General features: G+C 39.0%; 1 protein-coding gene across 3 annotated transcripts in view; it reads right to left on the reverse strand.

Moving 5' to 3' along the window:
* The window catches only part of RORB (RAR related orphan receptor B), a 173,029-nt gene that overhangs the window by 33,651 nt on the left and 112,474 nt on the right, over positions 1–26,904 (reverse strand). For all 3 annotated transcript variants that reach the window (XM_075279051.1, XM_075279055.1, XM_075279061.1), the window contains exons 2-4: positions 21,482–21,567; positions 7,035–7,176; positions 2,788–3,189 (exon numbers count right to left, since the gene is read on the reverse strand). In XM_075279051.1, the coding sequence (XP_075135152.1) occupies positions 2,788–3,189; positions 7,035–7,176; positions 21,482–21,567 (630 nt within the window). The remainder of the gene's footprint in view (positions 1–2,787; positions 3,190–7,034; positions 7,177–21,481; positions 21,568–26,904) is intronic.

Raw genomic sequence — 26,904 nt, forward strand, 5'->3', positions numbered from 1 at the left:
CACCACTGTTACTAATGTCCAATGTTATTTTCTGTCATGTTTGTTTACTTTGTAATGGAAGATAAAGTCATAATACCTTCATGTTGTTTGCATTAGTGGCAATGGGAACGGACACAGAATCTGTCTGACCATTCTGTGTGACAGTCCCCTGACGAAGCCTGCCTATGTGCAGGTGAAACGCGCGTCGGGCGTTTCCTTTCTTGTTGGTAGGTAAGATGGCAACACTGTATTGTTATACCACCTAGGAGAGATACTGGGTTCCTGGCTTTGTCACACTGCTGTTTATGGTTAGGTGCATCTTGCACCATACATTATTATATATTGTTGTTCTTATCCAGGACCATTCCTACTTCATGTAACTGTTATTGGCCATCTGTTTTCTACCTACTACTGGCTAGTTGGTACTATGTAGTTTTGTCTACCCCCACTTGCTTATAGCAATAGAATTGTATTATGTAATTGTCTCTCATATATGTCATGTGATTCTACTGTTTTAGTAGGTATTAATAAAATTTATTATGTTTTATTAATCAATTGTGTGGTAGTTTTGTACTGTTGGACATTGTGTGTGACAGTTTAATGTCCGTTGTTGTCAACCTATGATGGAAGACAGCAACGGACATTAGCAAAAGTAGTGTGAACACCCCCTTAATGCATTATCTATCCAACATAATGAATGCCATAAAAAACAAAGCTACACAACACACCTGAAATGCCATTTGTTGGTCATCTTAACATACAAAGAAATGACTAAAAACAAAAAGTCGAATTTGACCCTCGATTGGATGTCATACAACTGACTTACTAAGGACAACAACTGCTTGAGATGTCATAATCAAGTAGGTACCTATTTACACTTCTGGTGGACTGCCCTGCTGTCACTCCATTCTGCTCCCATATACAAGATCTCATAAGAAAAGTTACCAAGACTGCCTTCACTATGACACCATCCACAGTCTTCTTTTTACTTCCATCCCTCACCTACAATCCCTCACAGGACTTGCTGATCTCACACATGCTAGCAGACACTAAGTCGATAATACCACAGTATTGGCTACAAGCTATTACTCCTCTGGTCCAAGTTTCTGAGGCTAAATTTAATCAAATTGTGAGAATTGAGAAACTCATGAGTTGTAAGATGAAGACACATCCCTGCTACCTGAAGATCTAGTCACACTTGTTGGACTCCACACGCTTGTCATTCTTGTCTTTCTCCTTTCTACCACTCTTCTCTCTCTCTCCCCTTCTCGCCTCTCTTCCTCCTCTTTGTGTTCTTTCACCTATTCTTCACCACTTGCATATCTGCCTCTTCTGCCCCATACTTAATTAGTTAATCCAATTAATCCAATTTTCAATAGGTTGTTCCCTTTTGAAGTCTGACACTGGCAGCATTGAATGGTCAGTGACAGACTAAATTCACATGACTCATCCGTGTGTCCATGTGCGTGTGTGTAGGAGACAGGAACAGCATAGACAACTATATTACTAGAAGTCCCTCTCCTTGCACACTCTTAGGCTGGGAAATCGGATGCACACACAGCTTCATTTACAGTATGTTTTGTCAATCCATTTTGTGGATCTGCTGGACAGATCTGTTAAGAACAAATGCAAATGGATGCCAACAGAAGGGCACTATTTGCATCCATTTTGCATAGGTTTCAATGTTAAAAAACATTGACATTGTGCTTAACAAAAAAAAAAGTAAAAAAAAAAAAAACTCTGCCGCTTAGCCCTATTTAAATGGGTGTCCATTAGAATCCAATGACATCCAATTTTATTACGTCTGTTAACCCCTTTAGGTTCAGGCCATTTTCAAAAGCCATAACATTTTTTTTATTAACATAGCCACATGAGGATTTGATTTCTTGAACTTCCAATAAAATCAATCAATATACCATATGATGTGCTAGGAAGATGGAAAAATTAGAATAAGGTGGAATTGAGAAAAAATGCTGTTAACCATTTTCTTACAAGATTTTTTTTTTCTGGCATCCTTCTAAAATTGCCTGTTACATTTATTGTGCAGGTCTGTATGAATATGATGAAACCAAATTTATAAATGTTTTAATGGTTTAATGTTTTAAAAAAACAAAAATACTTCCACTAGATACTACAACTTGGCCCCCAAAAATATGCAACCACATTAAAGGGGCTCTATCATTGGGAAAAGTCATTTTTAGCTAAGCACATACTTGCACAGCCTTTAGAAAGTCTATTCCACACTTACCTTTTGTATGTAAATCGCCTCAGTAGTTTTTGAATAAGTCTGTTTTTATTCATATGCTAATTAGCCTTCTCCGTGCACTCCGAAAGTGTCTCTGTTCACCCTCTATTCTCTATGTGTGTGACAGCATCAGCTATGCTGATGACTCATTTCGCTGCTCTCACACGCATAGAGAATAGCAGACTGTGCTCACAGACACTTCCAGGGTGCACAGTGGCAGCTAATTAGCATATGAATAAAAACGGGCTCATTAAAAAAATACTGACGCAAGTTACATACAAAAGGTACGTGTGGAATAGCCTTTCTAAAGGCTATGCAAAAATGTGCTTAGCTAAAAGTGACTTTTCCCAATGACAGAGCCCCTTTGATGGAAAAATAAAAGTTATGGCTATTGGTAAACCAGGACAGAAAAACAAATCAAAAGGCTTGTCACTATGGCCCAAAACACCATGGTCATTAAGGGGTTACTAAACCAATCTTTGTGTTTTTATGTATCTTGAATGTCATATTCGACAGTAGAAAAGCTTTCAAGCAACGATTAAGCATCAGATAAATGAACTTACCTATTTCACTCATGCTTATTCCAGGTGTGATCTGTCCATTGTTGAAAGAGCTATACATAAATAAGTTTGGTACGGATGTAAGGTCATAAATAGGTTCTTGCTTTATTTGTTTCATTCCAGTTATGTCTATGCCTGACTGGTCCGGGGAGGGTTGTGCAGAATCCATACTGTAGTAAGCCTCAGATTTGGGCAGGTCAATGACATGTCCATTAGAGTAAGTGCCTCCTGTCTCATTGTTGAGATTGCTTAGACCATTGCTGATATTACTGCTATATACCCTAGCTAAGGCCTCTGCCTCCCCACTTTGCTGCTGTCTCTGTTCTTGTAAACGTTGCTGGTGTTTCTGGACTTCAGCATACAGACTATCTCGCTGTTTTTTTGACATTCGCCCAAATTTTACAGCTAGAAAAAATAAAAACAAAGGAGATGTCATAATATGAAAAAATGCAGTCAAATTAACATTTCCTTTATGCCATTTTCCATTATACCATACAGAAGCAGTTGCAATCCACAACCCTTTCACTTAATATACAGCATTATATTGAGCAAATGGACAGCTTAGGCGACTTAAGCTATGGCTACTGTCGTGCGAAGAAAGAACACAGTGTTGCCCTGCAACTCATTCACTAATGTAAGCAAATGACGTTGAATTATGACCTATTACATTGACCAATGCAAAAATTACCACAACTCTCATAGAAGCAAATTGGAATTTTGGAAATAATATAACACAGTGAGCTAGGCAGTTTCCCACAACTCAGTTCCTTTGCAGTGCATATCTTCTTCCTCTGCAAACAGCAGATCAGTTGTCTCCCAAGCATCGTTTCAACTCTTTTCAATTTGTCACTTTTTTACTACAGTATTTGAAAGTGTGCCTGTATCAGAGATAAATGAATGGATCAAAAAAAAAAAAAAATAATAATAATAATAATTTTTGGTTTGTTAAAATTTTACAAAAATTTCAGGTTTGGCCAAGTCTGTAATGTTTGGGGTTTTCCCATTCATGAATCATTATTATACTCTGGGGTCTCTTCATGCCCCAGAATATAATAATTGGAGGGCAGGGAGATGTTGAAGCACCAATGTGACTTCTGACGCCCAATAATAGGTCTCAGTGGTGGCCTGGGACAGGTGAAGTCAGGGAGACCGAGAGAAACATTATGATCATCTATCGAAAAAGCTGGATGCCATGGTGAAGCTCAGAAACATCGAGACCCCAAAGTATATTCATAGCACTTTCAGTTCAGACCAGACAAGTCTGGTTCCAAATGAATAATCCTGGCTGAACTTTTGGGAAACAAATCTAGCAAGGTTTGCCCCTCACTAGTCCCTATACACTGACAGTGTCAGACTGAGGGGCAGTAATAGAGAAACTGCACACCACAGAATTCTAAGCAGCTAAGCTCTTGAAATGTTATTTCACAGGTGTTACAGTTTTTTTTCTAAAACCGACCAGTCAGTCTAGGCTCACATCTACTCTGGGTGTGACTCTGGCACCGATTCATCATAAATCGGTGGATGAAAAAATCCTACAAGCCTGACTTTGTTGTCCAGCGATTTCCATTAAAAAGAATAGACAACCAGTAGATGTCCGATGAACCCCATTATAGTCAATGTGGTCCCTTGGGCTCTGTTCGTGTCTGATGATTTTGCAATCCATTTGTCCATTCTGGTGTTCTGGTCCTCCAATGGGCCAGAGAAACAAACACCCAGTGTAGTTGTAAACTAAGGATCAAGCAAGACATCAGGTCCTCTTTAAATGCTACTTTATTTCACCCTGTACTGTCATTTCAATAACTGGATAATACTTTGCTAAATAATTTCAGATAAACAACATAGCTTGCACAGTGGTCCAACAGGAAGCAATACAAAAACATATAATAGGCTGAACATATTATTGTGAAAGCAATTTTTTTTTTATAACATAGCTGGTAACAATACACAGTTGTTTGAGCTATTAACAAGAGCAATTTTATGAACAATATAAAATGCCTATTTTGCTTACATTGAGTACCCCACTGTTTTCATGTTTGTACAAATTGTTCTGAAAGCTTCGGCCATGAAAAATTCAGAGACAGTGATGTCTGTAGTGAAGAGACTAATTGTTCTGCTAATTCTTTGGCCTGGACAGGGATGTTTCAACACAACAAAGACCAGAAGAGAGTGCATTGCTTTAAAGAGCTTGTTAAACTCATTCATTGTTTAGCTGCCAAATTCTAGCTGGTATCTGATGTAATCAATAGACCAGACATGACAATGGTAACAGTCCTTTATCGAATGCTCCTTAGGGTCTGTCTGGAACAATTGATCAACTGCTTTCAGTTAAAGAACACATTTGCATAGGGTTTTCATTTTTTTCAATGGCTTTATACAGTTGTTACAATGCTTGAATTACTATATAATATAGACACTGTAAACAATGCTTACATTAGGTAAGCGCTCTTTTTCCTTTGTTAAAATAGTAAGAACATTTTGTGGAAAAAGAATATGTCAAACTTGTCTAGTCATGTTCAATAATTGTCCTTCTTTGGTGTCGCATGTTACGAATAATAAATCAAATATACAAAGCAATTAGTTTTTTTTTTTTTTCCCAATACACTCAAAATCCTCTGTTTGTAAGGAGCTCAGACTCAAAATATTGATGCCAGCATTAGACAAATCAGTCACCAGTTAATTTGCCCATTGATTGAGACTGGCACACGATATGTCACGCTAAATAAATTTGCATCAATAAACAAACTGCATCAAAGTAAACTAACTTAAAGGTGGAATAAACTTAGACTAGATAGTCTAAAGACGCACCAGATTTATTATCCAGCATAATTATCCACTGGCACATTTTCAGACTGTCTAACTTTATACTGTATAAGGGGGAGTTCACACTACCACTATAAGTTCTGTTATAGGAAGACTGCAATGGACATTAAAGAGGACCTTTCACCACTTTTGGGCACATGCAGTGTTATATACTGCTGTAAAGCTGACAGTGCGCTGAATTCAGCGCACTGTCGGCTTTCCCGATCTGTGCCCGGTGTAAAGAGCTTACGGTGCCGGTACCGTAGTGCTCTATGGTCAGAAGGGCGTTTCTGACCATTAGCCAGAGACGTCCTTCTGCCTCGCGGCGCCAATCGCGCTGTGCTGTGGAGCCGAGAGGAACGCCCCCTCCCTCTGCTCGCACAGCTCGTCCATAGACGAGCATTATCAGGAGCAGGAGGGGGGAGTTCCTCCCGGCTCCACAGTACAGCGCGATAGGCGCCGCGAGGCAGAAGGACGTCTCTGGCTAATGGTCAGAAACGCAATTCTGACCATAGAGCACTACGGTACCGGCACCGTAAGCTCTTTACACCGGGCACAGATCGGGAAAGCCGACAGTGCGCTGAATTCAGCGCACTGTCAGCTTTCCAGCAGTATATAACACTGCATGTGCCTAAAAGTGGTGAAAGGTCCTCTTTAAACTGTCACAGAGAGCTACATGTACAACTTTATTTTACAAGTGTAAGTTACAAAAGTAAGCAAACATGTTTACATCAGTGTCATTGGGAACGGACACAGAATCAGTCTGTGACCATACTCTGTGACAGTTTAATGTCCGTTGCTGTCATCTTATGATGAAAGACAGTAACGAACATTTACAACGGTAGTGTGAACTCTCCCTACCTATTAGTAATTCTAGGCCATGGTGTGTTTTCTTTTTTCACTTTTTGCACAACTGCAGTCTGGAAGTCATCTGGGCAATTTGCATTATTCAATATCATTATTTCTTAATATATAAAATTTCTTTTCTTATTTTTTTCTGATGCAATTTTTTGTTTTTACTACTTATCAATACTAAAAGCACTATCTGCATTAAAACCTTGTCTAAGGCCTTTGTAAAACCATTTAGGCGCCACTACATTTTATTGTGATGTAAGTGACCATGACTAAACTAATCCAGGCTATTGTGGTGGGATGTAGCTAGCTACCCCCTGTACTATATTTGCACGATGTACTTTTATGGGTTAAAACTTTCAGTTATGGAAAATGATTTGCTTGAACAAAGCTGACAGTAAGACTTAAGACTTTCAAATTCTCAGCTACTTTTTTCTAATCCAACCTGCACAGAGAGGTTCTTTGACCTTCTCAGACATCATAATTCCAATTCTGTACTTCATACAAGAAATATTGCTCTTTCCGTGCTCCTATTGCATCTCTACTGCATTAGATGAGAGTTTCAAAAGCATACAATTTTAAAAAGGAAGTTGACTTACCATCTCTAGACATTCCCAGGGCAAGACACTTTTGCAGTCTACAGTGTTGGCAGCGATTTCTATTTGTTCTGTCAATTAAACAGTTCCTCTGCCTTGGGCATGAGTAAGAGGCATTGTTTTGTTGACTCCTTCTGAAGAATCCCTGAAACGGTACGATATAATAAAGCATAAGCTTGTTATTCATGTTAATTAAAAGTACCGTAATGAAAGACTGCCTCAGCATTAAAGGAAAACTGAATTTTGAGGCTATTGATTTGTATATAATTTGCTGTCTTGCTGGATAACATTTGGTTTACACAATTCCTAATAGGATGTCATATAGCCTCAATCTAAGCTCTGTGTAATGCAGGCAGATAAAACGAAGCACAGGCTAAAACTTATCAAGTGAATGCACTAAGACAAAGATGCATAGAAATACTTGGGCCATATATTTGCAGTTCCTGATACTGCAAATAATATTGCAGAGCAAATAATATTGATCCTTAGGAGAGCTCATCAATATCCGGTGGGTGGCTGACACGTGGAACTGGTACCAATCAGTTGTCCTCAGAAGCTGCATAGTACAGTATACATGGAGTCTGTGTGTAGTGGCCGTGCTGAGTTACTGCAGCTCAGTTTCATGCAAATGATGAGAGCTGAGCTGCAGTAACCCAGCTGTTACACAGAGAACAGTGGAATCTGTGTCTAGCCCTTTAAGTGACCTACTGTAAAATATACTGTTTATTTGTGACTGTAGATGGGGCATAGCTTTGCACAAAAGGCAAAGGTTTTCTTAAAGTCGATGCCTGGCTACTTACATTTTTTTTTAAAATGCTCATCTGGGCACTTAAATTTATTTCTGAATGCTCCGAATACATTAAAATAACAGAATAAATAATAAAGCACCCCCATGCTCCCAATATGATGCTTCCTGTCCCTTACAGGTCTCTAAATATCCTGGCCCCTGTTGATATGAAAACTTGAGCACTCAGCCAACATATAGTGTTTGCCTCAGCAGTCACATTTCCATGTCGTCAGGGGCCAAGAACTTGGCAAAACTACAGGGGACTTGGCAAGTGTCAGAGAAGAATCTGAAGGGGATTGGTTCATATTTATTTCTATGATTTTCCAATTGCAGTCAAAAAATATTTTATTTTATAATTAAATGCCTGGACAACCCCTTTAGGGCTAGTTCACACGGTGCTAGTGACCGCGTGTTTTGTTCCTGATTTTGACACGGCCAGCGTGTCAGAATCAGGACCAAAATGCGCCTGCTGCGGCTAGCTGTGACTGTCGCTGCTTCTGACAATTGCGGCTTCCCAAATGAATGGGCCTAGTCCAGTGGGATTGTCTTGACATGGCCGCGCTGCAGCGTCCGCCTCAAGAATGGGCAGCTCGCTTCTTTTTCCCGCTCATGGAAAAAAAAAAATCGTTAGCGGTCTACATAGACCGCTACTGTGAGTGGGTGGATTTTGAGGTGGATTCCGCACCAAAATCTGCCTCCTCTTGCCCCGTGTGAACTAGCCCTTAAGATCTTCTGCTTTCTGTTCATCTGATATTCTGAAAAAGCGTGTAACCTAGTAAGGTATAGAGCACATGTAACACTGATTGTAGAATAATAGTACCAGTTTGCTAGTGTTAGGGTTTATGCTTATGGCAGAACTATATATTGTTGGGCCTGTAAAACAGTCCATACAGACTGTATTACTCCCTAGTAAAAGAAGTACAGCTTCCATGTACTGCTTTATAGGTTCCCTTGGGTTACTAGAAGAATACATATGGTATCTAAAAACAGAGGCATAAAACAGAGCTGGAACTAGACTTCCTTGAATCTGGAGCAAAGGATAAGATTGCCGTCATAGCCCTGTGTTTAAATATTTTGACCAAGGGAAAGCCACTTGCTTGTGTTCCTCAGGCATTCAGCACTAGGAGAGAATGCTCTTGTTGCCCCCCATAACTGGGTTGACACCAGTGCTGGTTGCCCGTTCAGGTATTTCATCCATCATTCCACTTAAAAAATGCGGAGAGTTTTCTCTGCATTTTCATGCGGAAACCGGGTGGAAACCCAGTAGACACCATTATAGGCTACGGGGTCTGCAGGTTTATGCAGGCAACTGCTTTTTTAAGCGGATTAATATTCCATTTGTGGGGTCCCCAAGCAGACCCCATGGATGGAAACCTGAATGCAGGTGTGAACCTAGCGTTACACCCCTGCAGAAAGAGTCACAATATTATGCATTTCTACAAGAGCCCTATGAGGTATCTGTAAAAAATTTGGCCAAACACATGTGAATGTTCCCCTATACTGTATATTTTGATGGATTTGTAGATTCGAATATTATAATAATGAGAATAGCCTATAGGGAATTGACAGTAATTTTGCATAATTTAGGTAGAGGAGGATCTTTGGATGCACAGCCTATAATGGACTACATCAGTTGAAGATATTTTATTATTTTCATTCTCAACATGAGTGGAATCCACAAATCTTTTATGGCTTTTATGATAGAGTTTCTGCCAAATACTACTGAAATGTACTTAAGTGCATACAGTTTATTAATATATATCATGTTCCTTATACAGCACCAACATATTCTGTAGCCATGTACAGCAATGGTCATCACTCACATTAGTCTAATTGGAGGGAATTTCTCAATCTCTGTATGCCAGTTCTGCTCCTCAATGACCACATTGTGGCCCTGCACTAGTCAGGGTCTTCATTAAGATCGGCGTATGAAACTCCAGTCTTAATAAATCTTCCCCATTATGTTCCAGGAAACTTTACAACATCTTAAGTTTGTTACTATAAACATACACATTTCTGCTAGTGATAAAATATACACAAAAATAATTAATTTGCTTTGGATGTGTTAGATTCGCAGGTATATTTTTAATCGGGTTTTGCAAATTTCTTAGTAAGATATTCAGTGAATGTATATTGCACCTTTACTGGATGCATCAGCAATTGAACATGCCTAAAAATACATAAAGGATAGCAAAGTTCTCTAAATCACATTTACCATAGGTCAATGTACAATACAGTAAATCTTCAAGGAATATAAGTATATCTATATTCTAAGCATAGATGTCGGCACCAATCGCAAGCTGTTAACGGTGGGTGCTGGTTGTATTATGCAGCGAGCTTTCGCCATGTATAGAGAGGCTGCAGAAAAGACCGCGGGAGAATGTCATCACGTTTTTCACCCTTTTATAACTATATATGAAAAACGCCAGCATTTCTGCAGGTATAATTGACGCTGTGATTTTCCGCTGCATATTTTTTCTGAAATGTGTGCATGGGATTATCCAGAATCTCATCTACTTTGAAGGTACTGTAAAACGCAACGTGCATTAATTGTCGGTGCCGATATATCTCTATTTTGTCAGAAGGGCTGGTCTTACGGGTCAGGGTAATTGAAATGAGAAAAAAAGGTCTCATCTCCAGAGGCAATAAGGCTTCTTCACTGTAAGGACTGTGAATCTATAGACAGCATCAAATATTGCTTAGATGCCTTATTACAGCAAAATAGCATTGATGCTTACAGAAATCTATAAAATACTTAATTTCTTATATGTTTTTCACTTATCACTTCAGTCATGTCCTTTCCCATCACTTAGTTGAGCATGATGGACATAAGACTTCTTTTCAATCATAGTAACTATGTAACTATATAGAATGTGATGCATACAGACTTCAAAAGATGGGAGACCGAACTCAGATTTAGAGGTTGCTTATGGAGGAGGATCATTGTTTGGAAACACCTTTATAAAAATAACTTAAATCAATCACTTCCTATAACCATGAACAAGCTTCTTACACCTCTCAACTGAAATTTTGGACCGCTCTTCTTTTGCAAACTATTCTACCATTCTTATCTTTGAAGATGAGAGACCCAACTGCAATTTTAAGATCTCTCCACAGATGTTCGATGGGATTTAGATCCAGACACATTGTTGACCACTTCAGAACTCTACAGTGCTTTGTTTTCATCCATTTCTGGGTGGTTTTTGATGTATGTTTGAGGTCATTGTCCTGCTGGGAGCCTATGGACCCATGTCCTAGGATGCAAACCAAGCTTTCTGACACTGGGCCCTACACTGCGAAGTAAAATCCTTCGATAATCCTCAAATTTGCACACAGTCACGGCATCCAGTGCCAGAGGCAACAGCACAACCCCAAAGCATCTTTGAACCTCCATCGTATTTGACTATTGGTACTATGTTATTTTCTTTGTAGCCCTCATTCCATTTTCGGTAAACAGTAGAATGATGTGCTTTACCAAAAAGCTCTATCTTGGTCTCATCTGTCCACAAGATGTGTTCCCAGAAGGATTTAGGCTTACTCATGTATATTTTTGCAAACAGCAGTCTAGCTTTTTAAAGCCTCTGTGTCAGCACTGGGGTTCTCCTGGGTCTCCTGCCGTAGCATTTCATTTCATTCATATGTCGACAGATAGTTCGCACTGACACTGATGTAGCCTGAGCCTGTAGGATAGCTTGAATTTCTTTGGAACTTGATTGGGGCTGCTTATCCACCATCTGGACGATCCTGCATTGCAACCTTTCATCAATTTTTCTCTACCGTTCACATCCAGAGAAATTAGCTAAAGTGCCATGGGTTGTAAACTTTTTGATTACGTTGCATGCTGTGGTCAAAGGAACATCAAGACCTCTGGAGATGAACTTATAACCTTTATATTTTTCCCCAATTTTGGTTCTCAAGTCCTCAGACAGTTCTCTTCTCCTCTTTCTGTTCTCCATCCTTAGTGTGACACACGCAGACACATCATACAAAGACTGAGTCAACTTCTCTCCTTTTCATCTGATTTTTATATTGCCCACACCTGTTACTTGCCACAAGTGAGTTTGAATGAGCATTACATGCTTGAAACAAAGTTATTTACCCACAATTTTCAAAAGGTGCCAACAATTGTGTCTGGCCCATGTTTGGAGTTTTGTGTCAAATTATGTCCAATTTTCCTTTTTTTCCTCAGTTTTGTTTTGTTCCAATACAGACAAATGAAATAAACACGTTTATAACAAAATAATTTTCTGGGAGAAGTACTTTACATTCTGGAAAAAGTTCAGGGGTGTCAACACTTATAACCAAAGCCCTTTATAAATTGAGTGTTAAGTGGCTGCATGATTTTGTGGGGAAACAGCTGTCACCTGCATAACTATATGACCACTACAAATGGCTACACAGTTTTATAGGTGAAACAGATTTTCCCTACTAAACTCATGCTCATTTAATTTAATAACTGCATCAATGTTGTCTAGTGTAGTCTTACTTCTTTGTATGTGTTCAATATCACAGAGGATTGGTTGCATGAGATATAAGTAGTATACTATGGATGAAAGACAGCCAAAGAAAGCCAATGGATCCATCGACTGACAGTTTTTCAAAGTACAGTACTTCTAAACAAAGTTTATACATCCAACTTGTTTCTGCTTTAAGGTCTGTTTTACCTACTGTAGCTAGGTATACATTCAGAATGGTAGCCTCATTAACCATGACCTAGTACAGTAAAAAAAACTAAGTACAACCTGGTGGCTCACCCAATAAACCAGTAGACAAACTGTGATATATCACAGCAGCTTCTTCCCAGTATGTGTATTCAACCTATTATAAGTCTGTCAATTGGAGGAGAACATTCACTTGCCATTATGCCATTACAGTACATTCTATGTCCACATGGTGATATGTAAAATCCTCCTGTTTAGAACAGTTATAACGGTTTTAGATTTCCTCTAGCTTTTTCTAGTTTGCTTCTAAAGCCATTTTACAGATTGCTTCTTAATACGCCATCAGTTTAAGTGGTACTACTTGTTTTCCCTCTCTTCCAATTACATGGCTTTGCTTGTTAGCTTTAATACTTTATGTTGCCGTCATTAAAAGGAGTTTACTTCTGAAAAGTGTGTCATTGACTTTTATTGTGATGCTAGCATGGCTCTGCTGGAGCAGCCTACAGCACATAGCTTTGTGAAGGGTAAATAAGGCTATGTTTTCTAACACACTATTATTACATGATTTAGGCAATTAGGTAGTGATGCAAAAAGAGCAAACAGAGAACACACAGAGGAAGGAACTGTTAAAACAGTTCTCCGTCAGCCTATACCAAGTGAACACAAAACTGTCCTAGATTTTGTAAAATAGTGATAAGACTAATGAATTGATAAACTAATATAGGAAATAATGCTGATAAATACACAAATTAAAAAATATAGATATACAAGTTAGGATTGCAAAGTGACTATCCATATTATTAAATACTTGAAATAATATTTCTGGAACCTTGTTTTAGAACTTTATATTGAATCTCCTGAAAGCGAAAGAATAACTAGACATCTGGATGCTAAGGCTAGGTTCACATCTGCGCTGGAGTCTCTGCTTATTCTTCCTTCAGACATGCTTGTTACACACACAGCTCTGCAACCTCCATGTTCTCAACCTCAAATAGCTCTGCTACCTGCACACAGCATACTCTCTCCATGCTTCATTTATACACTCATTGTTGCTTTCATATCCTACCCACACCCATAGCTCTGCTATCTCCACCTCCCTCCACTGAGCTCTGGCACTTTCACTTTTCCCCCCACATACTCAGCTCTGCAACTTCCACCCTTCTCCCAAACTTAGCACTGCTATCCCTGTTTTTGTCCCCTACATTCAGCTCTATACAGATTCTACCATATTATAAGCTCTTCCCTTACATGTGACTGGTCATATGACTGTGACATCATAAATACTGGCATTTAGTTTTGACAGTTTGCATTCCTGCAGTGTGAAGAAGAAATTTCTCAACCTGGCTCGCTATTCCCCCAGAAAGTTGCAACACATACTTTAGAAAACAATGATAAAGGCCATATGTTGTTGTTGTTGTTGCAAAATTGTAGCTATTTCCACTGGATTAATATCTGTGGGGACTGACCATAACATGTTTTCAGTTGGGGCAAATAAGGATTATAACAGATTGGCCTTCAACCTATCTCAAGCTTTGTTTCCCCTAACAAATATAAGAGGAATAACAGGTGTCAGACAGACTTTTCCATTAATCCCTCTATTTCTGTAACAAGGGATATACTGTATAGAGGAATTCATAGTAATTTCACCAGATTATGATGCTTGATCTATAGTTCAAAGGTCAGGATAAATGCATGCCAATAGTCATACTCCTACAGACTGGCGTGATAGATTTTGGCTTTTTTAAGCCAAAATCTATCACGCCAGTCTGTAGGAGTATGACTATTGGCATGCATTTATCCTGACCTTTGAACTATAGATCAAGCATCATAATCTGGTGAAATTACTATGAACATTTGAATGACAGTTATTGTTTGTCTATTGCCAGTATTAGCTTTCATCGTACATAACAGACATAACTGGGACGTCATGCATGTAGTATTTGTAAATCAGTAGTAGTGTGACCTTGGAACCAGACTTAGAGACTCGGAATTAAACTTTTCTTAACTTCTTTACTGCAATTTACTACTTTATTTTCCCCTGACAGAAATTGGCTGCTTAAAAGGAACAATAGATTGTATACAAATGCACATGAAAGGGTGATGATATAGAATTTAGTGTCCTTACAATAGACACATCACTTTATATCCGAAGTTCAACAAAATTGTCACACTTTTATTATACCAGACCAGTTATCCATTCCTCTTGTCAGCCTAACTTTCTGTTAATTTTTAATATAATTCATGTACTTATCTGCACTTTAATCTCACCAAAAGATAATTTTCCTAAAACGCTTCCCGCCCTGTTATCATATAACCATCTGCCTTTAATCTTTCAAGATCTTTAATCTTACAAAATCAAATTTTACATTATAATTTGATAGCAAAATAACCACTTTCTTAAACAGGATTCATTGGCATTTTCCTAACTTGAGAAAACAGATGCATTTTCAGAATGATCCTTTTTTCCCATAGTTTAACAGCTGGTAGTTACAGGTAGAACTTAAATTCTGAAGAAAGGAATGTATGTAAAGAAAAAGTTAAAGGGGTTGTCCACGAATTTCAGAACTCCAGGAAAAGGCTGAGGAAGGTGAAACATAAAAAAAAAAATCATACTCACCTGTTCCCAGCGCTTCGGTGTCTGACATGTTACTTACATATCTCACCAGTTCCTTTCCTGTGGCTGCCGAGTGATCATGATTGGTGCAGGATTTATGGTGCAAGAGCTGGACAAGACAAAGGCGGTGGACTCTGGAACAGCAGGACAGGTGAGTATAATTTTTTTTTTTTTTATGTTTCACCTTCCCCAGACTTCTCCCTGAGTTCTGAAATTCACAGGCAACCCCTTTAATCATCATTACATCCATTCAATAAAGGTGACGGTAAAATCTCCAAACTAGATGTTATTATTATTTTGTTCTAGTACCACTGAGCTAAATTAAGCAAGGGCCCTTATCTTAAAGGGTCATTCTCGTCTCAGACATTTTACTTAAATTATTGATATACACTCACCGGCCACTTTATTAGGTACACCTGTCCAACTGCTTGTTAACACTTAATTTCTAATCAGCCAATCACATGGCGGCAACTCAGTGCATTTAGGCATGTAGACATGGTCAAGACAATCTCCTGCAGTTCAAACCGAGCATCAGTATGGGGAAGAAAGGTGATTTGAGTGCCTTTGAACGTGGCATGGTTGTTGGTGCCAGAAGGGCTGGTCTGAGTATTTCAGAAACTGCTGATCTACTGGGATTTTCACGCACAACCATCTCTAGGGTTTACAGAGAATGGTCCAAAAAAGAAAAAACATCCAGTGAGCGGCAGTTCTGTGGGCGGAAATGCGTTGTTGATGCCAGAGGTCAGAGGAGAATGGCCAGACGGGTTCGAGCTGATAGAAAGGCAACAGTGACTCAAATAGTCACCCGTTACAACCAAGGTAGCCAGAAGAGCATCTCTGAACGCACAGTACGTCGAACTTTGAGGCAGATGGGCTACAGCAGCAGAAGACCACACCGGGTGCCACTCCTTTCAGCTAAGAACAGGAAACTGAGGCTACAATTTGCACAAGCTCATCGAAATTGGACAATTGAAGATTGGAAAAACGTTGCCTGGTCTGATGAGTCTCGATTTCTGCTGCGACATTCGGATGGTAGGGTCAGAATTTGGCGTCAACAACATGAAAGCATGGATCCATCCTGCCTTGTATCAACGGTTCAGGCTGGTGGTGGTGGTGTCATGGTGTGGGGAATATTTTCTTGGCACTCTTTGGGCCCCTTGGTACCAATTGAGCATCGTTGCAACGCCAAAGCCTACCTGAGTATTGTTGCTGACCATGTCCATCCCTTTATGACCACAATGTACCCAACATCTGATGGCTACTTTCAGCAGGATAATGCGCCATGTCATAAAGCTGGAATCATCTCAGACTGGTTTCTTGAACATGACAATGAGTTCACTGTACTCCAATGGCCTCCACAGTCACCAGATCTCAATCCAATAGAGCATCTTTGGGATGTGGTGGAACGGGAGATTCGCATCATGGATGTGCAGCCAACAAATCTGCGGCAACTGTGTGATGCCATCATGTCAATATGGACCAAAATCTCTAAGGAATGCTTCCAGCACCTTGTTGAATCTATGCCACGAAGAATTGAGGCAGTTCTGAAGGCAAAAGGGGGTCCAACCCGTTACTAGCATGGTGTACCTAATAAAGTGGCCGGTGAGTGTATGTGGTTTCCATTTGTGGGCCCTGCATCTGTTTCCAGAAAAAGATCTGTCGATCCCCAGCCTGGTGCCATGGTTGCTGTGGAGAACAAACTGTGCATATGCAGCTCTTTCCATCCCTTCTAATATACAGCTGAAGAAGTGAATATCCATTCATGGCCACTTCTCTACTGTAGGTGTCTTTCATATTCCTAAGATTACCAGCAATCTGGTGATGATTTGTTGCTTTCCCTTAAATTACTGCACTATAACAAAATGTCCTTAGAAAAGACTGGCCAGTGCTTGTGCATAGATGACCTGTCACCTGTCTTATACACCACTCTCTATTTTTCTAGTCAATTAAGATCGACTCTACAGAATGTTCTCCAGAGGATTTAAAGCAGATTTGAACATAGTTTATAAGGGCGTAGTTCATCATTAATGGGACAAAAGCTAATCAATGTAATGGAGTGTCATTGACTATCATGGAGACAGTGCAGCTCCAGGGCATGAATTACACCAGGGAGAGATATTGTTATCATTCATTCTGTGAAAGTCACTCAGCTTTACCACATCCAGGAAAGCTAAAATAGCTAGCTTTGTCATAATTTAGAAACACAGAGAAGGAATTATATAGGTAGATTTTGCTTCAGCACTCCTTATTACTGATATGTTACCCTGTATTCCTAGGACTCTGATAGGCATATCTCTCAAGTTATATTTCCCAAAACGTGGGTAGCCGAAACCCAGCTCTTTCCTGCTACATTTCCTGACTCACGTGCATGAACATTAGGAGAGAGGGGAAAAAATCATGGCTATTGCTCTAGAGAAGAATACACAGATTTTCTAAGTTATCATTTATGCCTTATAAAATCATATCGGGAATTATTTAATATTTTTTTGTTTGGATTCTGGATTTAGACAGAAGTTTTTTATTTTTTTATTTTAACCCCTTACCTAATATTGGTCCATGAGCTAGAAAGCCTTTAAGGTACATGTGTTTATCCAATTACACTAAATATGATTAATCTATTAAACTTTTTTTGTTACTATTCTGGTTAGACAAAATGATGGTAAATGATGAGTAAAACCTAATTTTATTGTAGCCTTAGCTAGGAGTGCACCCTTGTTATACATCACATACTCAAATGCTGAAGTTTACCAAATAACAAATAGAAGAAACTGTCTCTATTCTATAAGCCATGGTTCTCATGTAAATTATACAGTTCTAACATACCCGATAAACAATGGTACATCTCTTGCATAACTGCAGTGCTGTCTTAAGAGCAATCTAATGTCAGGTTTGGCTTAATTTTGGTCTCATTTTTACAGGGCTTATGTAACAAGCATACAAAGTTTACAGAATCTGATAGGTGGAGCAGCTGGACTGACCTACATTTTGTTAACCTGCTCCTATTGAATGTGGTAAGAAGGAAAGACATCTCTGCTATCTCTAAGCTCATTAACACAAGCACAATTTTACAGAATTACACGGTAATATAAAATCTTGGCAAATAAAATGATTACATCCTCTTGTTTATTAGTGATAATGATAGCAAGCCTCTGTTGTTCTAGCCTAGTAGGTTATACACTTTCAACCACATAGTAATTCTGTACCAAGCTTCAACCAATATCATTTCAACAGCCACAAGTGGCCAAATAGCAGCAACCACTGTTCTATCATGACAAAGATCTTGAATTGGTAGAGGCCAGTAACATATGATAACCTCACTTGGTCTCTATCCACTAGTTGTGAGGTTATCTGATGGATGTAAGAATCCAAAGTGTAGCTAGGCACCGGGGGCAGTTGGCACCCCCTTCCATTTGAAACTTAAAGGTGTTGTCTGGGCTCTGTCACTGATTGGCCTCTAGCGCCTGCCACTGATCAGCCTCTAGCACCATACTGGCCAGCCACAGGAGCCTGACAAAATCCAGGAGCTCTGCTCCCATCCTGTGGATAGGTCATTGAAAAATATGACAAGCTTAAACAGCTCCTTTAACACCACAGATGAACCTAGCCTCTCTGCTGCCTGATGTGAACCATAGAAAAGCGCCCCCCCCAAAAACAAAACATGCATCCTGGCAATTTTTGATTGCATGATAAGCCCCCCCCCCCCATTTACAGATCAAAAATTCCCCTTATTTGGCCCCCACACAGTATAAAACCACTTTTTTGACCCTCCACACAGTATATGACTCCCTTTTCTAGCCAACCACACAGTATATGACACACTTTTTTTGGCCCACCACACAGTATATGACCCCCTTTTTCTGCCACCCCCCAAGTATATGAACCACTTGTTCTAGCTCACTTGACTGAATTTCATCCTGTTTTCTGTTTCTAGCCCACCACACAGTATTTGAAGCCCTTTTTCGGACCCACCACATGGTACATGACATGCTTTTTTTGGACTACCACACTGTATCACTGTATATGACCCCCTTTGTCTGCCAGCCTCAAGTAAATGATCCCCTTTTTCTGGCCCACCACACAGTATCTGACCCCTTTTTTGGTTTCTGGCCAACCCCACAGTATCTGACCCCCTTGTTCTGGCTCAACACAAAGTATATGACTCTTTATTTTTGCCCCACCCCCAACAAGCTGGCCTGGACAGGTGTGCAAATTATCAGACACTACCTACTGTGATTTAAAAATAAATAAATGCCACCCCCATTTATTCTTTAAGGTCATTTCATGGAAGATGTAACCCTGTTTAACACCATACAAATGCACTCCTTCTTCCCCAAATCTAGCATTGCTGCTGTCTGAGAACCCTAAAGGTTTTCCAGAACCATAATATGCTTTGAAATATGCTCAGTATGGTATAAAATAATGAAAGGAGGTGATTTTTGGACATTGACACTTATGGCTAGTGATCTCCTCTTGTTACATGCTGGCATAGAAAGTGAATAGAAAAGGTACTAGCAGTCCGAGCACATGGTGTAGAATGCCAACACCAAACTGAGATCTCTCTGTGCACATCAGGTGGTGTAGTATAGTCATGTCAGAAAGAACCACCAGACTTGGGACCAAAACTTTACTTTACAGAGTCAAATTTGCATATCACACATTATTTCACAACACTTCACAAGTAGTTCCTTGCTCTGCATAACGTAAGGATAGTGCAGCATCCACGGGAAGACCATACCCCAGGATGTGCCAAATAACTCCTGTGGTATAACATCAAGGGGAAACTACAGCTGTGCCTTCCGCCTGCACTTGCAAAGAGAACAGCAATTAACACATTGTGTTGTCAACAGCAACACAGCACATCAATACATCAGTCAACTTAATGAGTGTCATTTGGATATACAGTATTAAACAGGGGTTGCTAACCTGCCTTGGGTATATAGCTATCTATAGTCCACGTCCTATGGTTTGCCAAAGGCTGTAGGACATGCGCAGGGGTATGGAGCTGGCAGTGCTGTGTAAAATAGCTGGCCATGGTGTAGAAGAGTGGCACAGTATAGCAAAAGTAAGGGGGGAGAGACCTAGACAGAAAGAAGGACTATGTTGAATGTAGGAATGTCAGGACTTTGCTATCAGCACCAGTCCGGCCTTCTGGCTTCTACTGAGCATGTCCCACATAAGCAGTACAAGACTAGTACAAGAATAGTGACACTATATCACTATAGTGATACTAGCACTTCCGCTGGTCAGTCTGGCATACAATATTTCAGATATCGCAACACTGATTTACTCACACCATCTAGCAAAAAATTCTACTGAAGTCATTACAGGTTTGTTTCTCCACTCCTTATCCAATATAGGGGTCTTGGCCGCTCTCTCTTTTCTGTTACATATAATTCGGGACCTTATGTCTTTGTTTTTATTTACCCTCCTTTCATCACCCCACACTTTCTTCTCCTTATATGTTCTGTAATATAGTGTATTTTCAGTTGTTTGTATCTTGGTTAGGTTACCCCATGCTGTATACTGTATTCATTTATAACATATCAATCCTCCATAGCTGTCAATGTGTTTATTATATAATATCACGTCTCACTCTTGGCATTTCATTCCTTCACAGATCATGTCCGATAATCAACCGAAGCCTCGTGTTATAAATGATCTGCTATACAGAATTTCTCTATAACTGCATTTCGGATGGATATGTATATGTACTTTGACAACTAATATGTTTCTTAATAAACCACATGTGACTTCAGCTTTCACAATAAGTGTGTGCCGTGGTTTTCATCTATACTGTCTAACTGCACAGGCCGATGCAAGCTACATGGGGGAGATGCAATCTCTGTTGAGAAAAGAAACAAAGAGGGCACTGTGTGTTTATTGAGCATTTTTTACTATAAACCAAAGGGGCACTTCAAGTGATTAAAACATAAAATAATCTCTTTTTATTGCCATTTTACCAAAGTTCTACATGAGGCTTTGGCTTGTAGAATAACATAATACATAGTAGAAAGTGATTACTGGAATACCAATGTATTAGATTGTATTTATTAACATAAAATGGAAACATGCATATGACTAAAAGTTGGAAAGCAAAGAAATACTGCACAAATTCCTTTCAATAGTTAAATCACAGCAGGTCACTATAGCATAGATAAACAGATAGATGTGTGTGTATCATTATATATATATATATATATATATATATATATATATATATATATATTATATACACACACATATATATCATATATCATGTTTTATAAAATATGTATATATATATAAAATGTATGTATATAATGTATTAATGTATGCAAAATATATATAGTCCACAATAAGACAAAACCTAATAAATACATTCTGCCTTCACATCTTGTCTTATTCTTACCTTGCAACCTTCACAAGTGATGACACCATAGTGGATTCCTGAAGATTTATCTCCACAAATTTTGCATGGTATCACTTCAATTTGTGCTGAAAAACAGAGAAGAGACAGCTCAGCTGACATGGCACATTTTTATTTAGCCTTTTCTATCCTTGGTCAATGACTAAAGCATCAGATTTAGATGATTAAAAAGAAGCAAAATGTAGCATTCAGAATGCATAAGTAGAACAACAGATCTTAGATTTAAGCTTCTCCTCAAATACATAATTTAATAGCAATATCCAATATTTGCAAGCTCTGAGACCCGGCACAAACATTTCTCTAATCCCTCTGCAGTTAGAATAAACATTTTAATGCAACTTGGTTTGTAGTTTTTATGTTAATACGTTGCTTTTCGGGCTGATGTTTATATCATTAAACGGTTTACATTATCATTTACTTGTTTGTTATAATAACAGTAATTGAAATAAGAATGGGCTTAAACAAAGAGTGTTTCACCTAATACACTCAATGTCCAATTCATCTCCAGTCTACTTATCCGGCGTGATGTTTATAATCAAGAGGGATTATTTGAATATGAGGAACGTAATGAAGTATTATACAATCCTGCCTCGCAACGGCTTACTATACTTTGTTTCTGAATTGCACCCGTACAAGGATACTTGAACATAGTGATTGTGTTCTTGCCTGAGAGCCATTTATCCTTTGTGTCAAAGCAGGACAATTGGAGGGATGTGTAACTGAAAACTCCTGTTATTAATTGTATACACAAGGTGAAAAGAAGCTATTGCTTTCCTCGAAACATCTTAAATTACTGTAACTAACACTCTCTGTACCAAGTTTCCTTTGCAGTGTTAATGAGTGTCACAGTCTCTAACATTTCCTTCACAATGCATGTCTAATCGTGTAGGATTGCAAGATTTTTCACTTTTTCTAAACCACATTGTCATCAATTCCCTTAAGAGTGTTTTTACACCCAACCATAGTTTTATCCCCAATGTGTATCACAGTTGTCCACAATTAGAAGAAATGTTTGGGTTGCACAATTTTAAGGTGGAGTTCTCAAAGGTTGGAATCGATTTGCTGTTATCAAGGCTGATTCTTTTCCTTCCAAAAAGGCCCATGCTTATAAATACTATGGAGGAAATGTATCACTCAATCTATGCCAGTTGCCTGATGTAGAGGAAGGGTATTTTGGCGCATATTTGGCGCAGGGACTGTTCAATCTCTAAACATGTGCCACAACCCCTGTGCGTTGCTCCCCACATGGGCTTGCGTTGGATTGCTGGCACCTCAGACGGGCAAATTTTATAGTTAATTTCCATGATTTATAATGGAAACCACTGCCAGTTCATAACTGGTGTAGGTCTCAACAGAAGTGTGAACTATTTATGAAGACGCCGGAAACTTTTCATAAATCAGTTGTGCCCCGCGCCAGTCGCAGCCTTTATAAAGATTGGCATATGAAATGCCAAGTCTTCATAAATCTGGCCCAATATTTTCACTAGACTACACTTATGGCTTGTTGGTGATATATGTCCTCCTCCCGCAACTCAAGAAAATAATCTGATTTTACAAGGAGAAAATGCTCATTATCTCTGCAATGGCAGCTACTGAGGAACTGTAGTACTTCATGGTGGCCATTCATATAAATGTGCATCCATGCATTATACAAATGGTCGTAGTGTGCAGACTTTTTTGTTAGAGGGTCTGAATCATAGAGGAGGGGTCCACAGAATTAGCTCTCTAATAGATGATATTTCTAATTTTTTTGTTTTTTCCCAAGAGAAAAAAAAAGAGTTGTCTCATAAAGTCAGCCCTTGTTCCCCCCATGAGATGGTCTCACTTAGGCGGTTCTGACCCATCCATGCATTACATTGATGTCCATTTGTTCGAATGGCTGCCATGTAATGCTACATTTCCTCCATCTGACCAGCAGCAGTTTGCCATTGTGATAATGGCTGATCACCAGAGAAAAAAAAATAGAACCAGTCATAATAGGAAGATGTCCAATTATTGATGAGATATCTACTGGTTCAACCAGATTAGAAAACCTCAGCTATAAGGTATCTATCTTGTGAACATACTGTATATGCTTGTATGTATGTGATATCAGAATAGTATCCTGCTTCATTGCATTTATCTTGCTCTCTCTATAGAAATAACATGTCTGACTTATTACAAATAGCTGTTTTATGACTACCATACGTTCAGCTTTAGTCATCTAGAATTGTATTGTAATATCTACACTAAATGCTACAGCGCTATTTTAGACATCAGAAAATGATATTGTATCTTGTGAATCTTTTGGATCATACTTAGTTTCTATCACTAGGCAGGAAACAGCCGCTGAGAAAACAAACCCACATGTACTGCCAGGAGGGATATGGTCAGATTGTACAGGGGCCTCCATTGCATGTTAATCTTTCATGCCAAAAGCAGAATAAAAAGCAATCCACCACTCAAGGGAGACAGGTAGCAGAGGGAAGAACACATCACGCCTGACTAAGCTTAAGCCTTACAATGCTCCCTGAAGGAAATTTATAACGTTTTTGTCAATATGACTACACCACAGTGAACCATATACTATAATGTAAAGCACGACAATCTTTTCATTTTTAACAATTGCACCGCGTAGTTTCTGAAATCTATATAGGATCTAGTAAAACATCTAGTGATCTAGCCACTAGTCGAGCACCATAGTCAGATAAGCAAATGTTGTAACAAAAAAAGAAAAAAAAAATCCCACCATCAGCATTTACTCCCATGAGTAAACTGGCCTTTGTCAAGTTTACCATCACATCTGACTATTAGATTTAAGGTGGGATGCACAAAAACTTGTTTTTAGTGTTAGAAAGACATAGCAGAGTTTTCTGCGTAGAGCTGTAGGACTGTTCTGCTGATACTGCACACTTTCCCTAAAGAGATTAGGATTCTAATCCCAAATATTATACTGCACAGCCTATCTTATATTTGAGCTCATCAGATCCAGCATTCTGCATGTAATCTCCTGCAGCATTACCTAGTGTTTCTATAAGCTGCTGCTGCTGGAGCAATGATGACTGAGCGCTTTCAATACACCTGAACAATAAGAAACAAGACGTGCTTCCACCCATATATATCTGCAGCAGCATGTGCTCAAACGTGACTTCGTAGCATTGTGACAGCGAAAGGCTTTTCTGGGATCAAAAACTAGCTGTCATTTGATTCAGTACTTTAACTTTCTCATTTACATTCTGTCTTCAAGCTGGGATCTTGGGAACCACTGGTTGTTTACACAGGCATGCAGATAAACTACAGTCCATGGATGTATCACATGCATTGATCTTTCTCTACATAGAAGTGTATCCATAAACTGTTCTGCATGGATATGTGTACATTTGGTTATGCTTAAAAAACAATATCAAAAGGATCAAGATAGCAATGCCCTACTCTTAGGCAAACACAGTTCCATTCCATAATTCAGCACTTAGTAGTTCAGAAATCCCAATAGTCTGGAATTAGTGAAAATGAGTGTATTCAAGAACCATAATTCACCTATTGTATTTCCTGCTGTTGTGTTGCTTCCATTGGTCTTGCTTTACTGTGCTGCAGGAATTCAGTCTACATATGTGATGGCATAATATGATCACTGGCTTCAGCAGTATGGACAATGGGAACACAGAGACAAGTGACTGGCTGATGCAGATCTGTCACTAGAGATTTAGCAAAAGGCTGATGAGTCCAATGCCATTTTTGAGCTTAGAACCACATTCTCATACCCAACAAGCCTGCAGCTCCTCATATGACCAGCTCACTGTTTGCAGCCATCTCAGCCTTCAGGATCTTCAGGATCACTATTGACACCACCATGGCTATGGCACTGGTTGTCACAAATTGGTACTTATGTTTGTTGCAATTTTTTCGCACTAGTGTCCATTACTGGATGGTTCTGATTTCTATGTAGGAAAGGAATGGTTCTCTTAAAAAAAAGTTTACATATGTATTTATTTACTATTTATTTTATTTTGCTTATTTATATAGCACCAACATATTCTGCAACACTTTTACAGACATTGTGGTCATTGTCTCATATAGGGCTCACAATCTACATTTCCTATCAGTATGTCTTTGGAGTGTGGGAGGAAACCAAGTTACCTGGAGGAATTTGAACCCAGGACTCCAGCGTTGTAAGGCTATGTAAAATATATGGAAAGATATTAGTGTTGAATTCAGCAGGTTTCATATCTCTCAATGACCCAATGATATGTTCCTTCCCATTTCTTTCATGATAACAAAGGAAGAAACTACTCAGCACATGACTTGAATGCTCCTGGCTGAACAGAATAAATCTAGAATAATGTAAAAGCTTACCAAAATTGTCCAAAGCAGTGTATATAACACTGCATGACAAAGGTAAGTAAGACAATACTTAAACTTGAGCAAATCCCTCCTTGCGCAGCTTATTTTTTTTAAATCATACGTTCATTTTTTTTATATAAAAAAAATACACTGAAAAAAATATACATAAAATTCTTCAGATTCTTTATATTAGGCCCTTCCTACTACCTTGTCACATGAGTTGACAAAATCTAGAAGGAAGGTCTCAGCATATTTTCTGCCTTTACAATGTCCGTAATCTTACCATAGTAACAGAGGTCGCCGTAGTACCTGCTCTTAGATGACGGACTATTTACTCCCCAAATAATACATCATCCAAGCTGAATTTAGCTGTTCACTTCCTGACATTTAGCACTTTTACAACTGGGCAAGAGACCTGTGTTACCTGATTTTGTGCTTTTTCCTAAAAATGATTGAATCCATTAAGTCCAATGGATTTTCTTTAACATTCTATGTCAGTAGGAAATATGGTCAAAATTATGATATTAAAATGTAATAAATATCACACATATTACCATAGATACTGCTCCCATTTACAAAAACTCCCTGCATAGGCTGATAAGTCACAAACACTATATTTCATAATTCTTCTACACTTCTGAGGAGCTACATACAGTGTTCAAAGTAAATGTGGTACTGCATGTGACCCAGCGATTTTTCCAAATTACACTGAAAATTAAGAACTGTAATGTGATTGCATCACAATTGTGATTTGCTCTAGTTCTCTAAAGGTGCCCATACACAGAACAATAAAGGCAACCTGCCGGTCTTGGCGGAACCAACTGACTATCTTACACTTATGGGGTTGTGTTGACTTTTATCTAACAAATGATACGGAGATCAGTATATTATGTTTCAACACACTTGAGCCCTTGACCTAATAGGAGATAAACTACCACAAGAGCTGTCTGGAAGCAGCTTTCCCTCTACCCATTAAGAATACATGCACACTTGGCCACACTGTATGTGTATGTGCACGAGAGTGCAGGAGGAATAGCTTTGTTATGCCATGAGATGTCGTCTCCAAGGTACTGAGAACACTGGCA

This window comes from Leptodactylus fuscus, chromosome 1, assembly GCF_031893055.1.
Source record: "Leptodactylus fuscus isolate aLepFus1 chromosome 1, aLepFus1.hap2, whole genome shotgun sequence".
In the NCBI taxonomy this organism is placed as follows: domain Eukaryota; kingdom Metazoa; phylum Chordata; class Amphibia; order Anura; family Leptodactylidae; genus Leptodactylus; species Leptodactylus fuscus.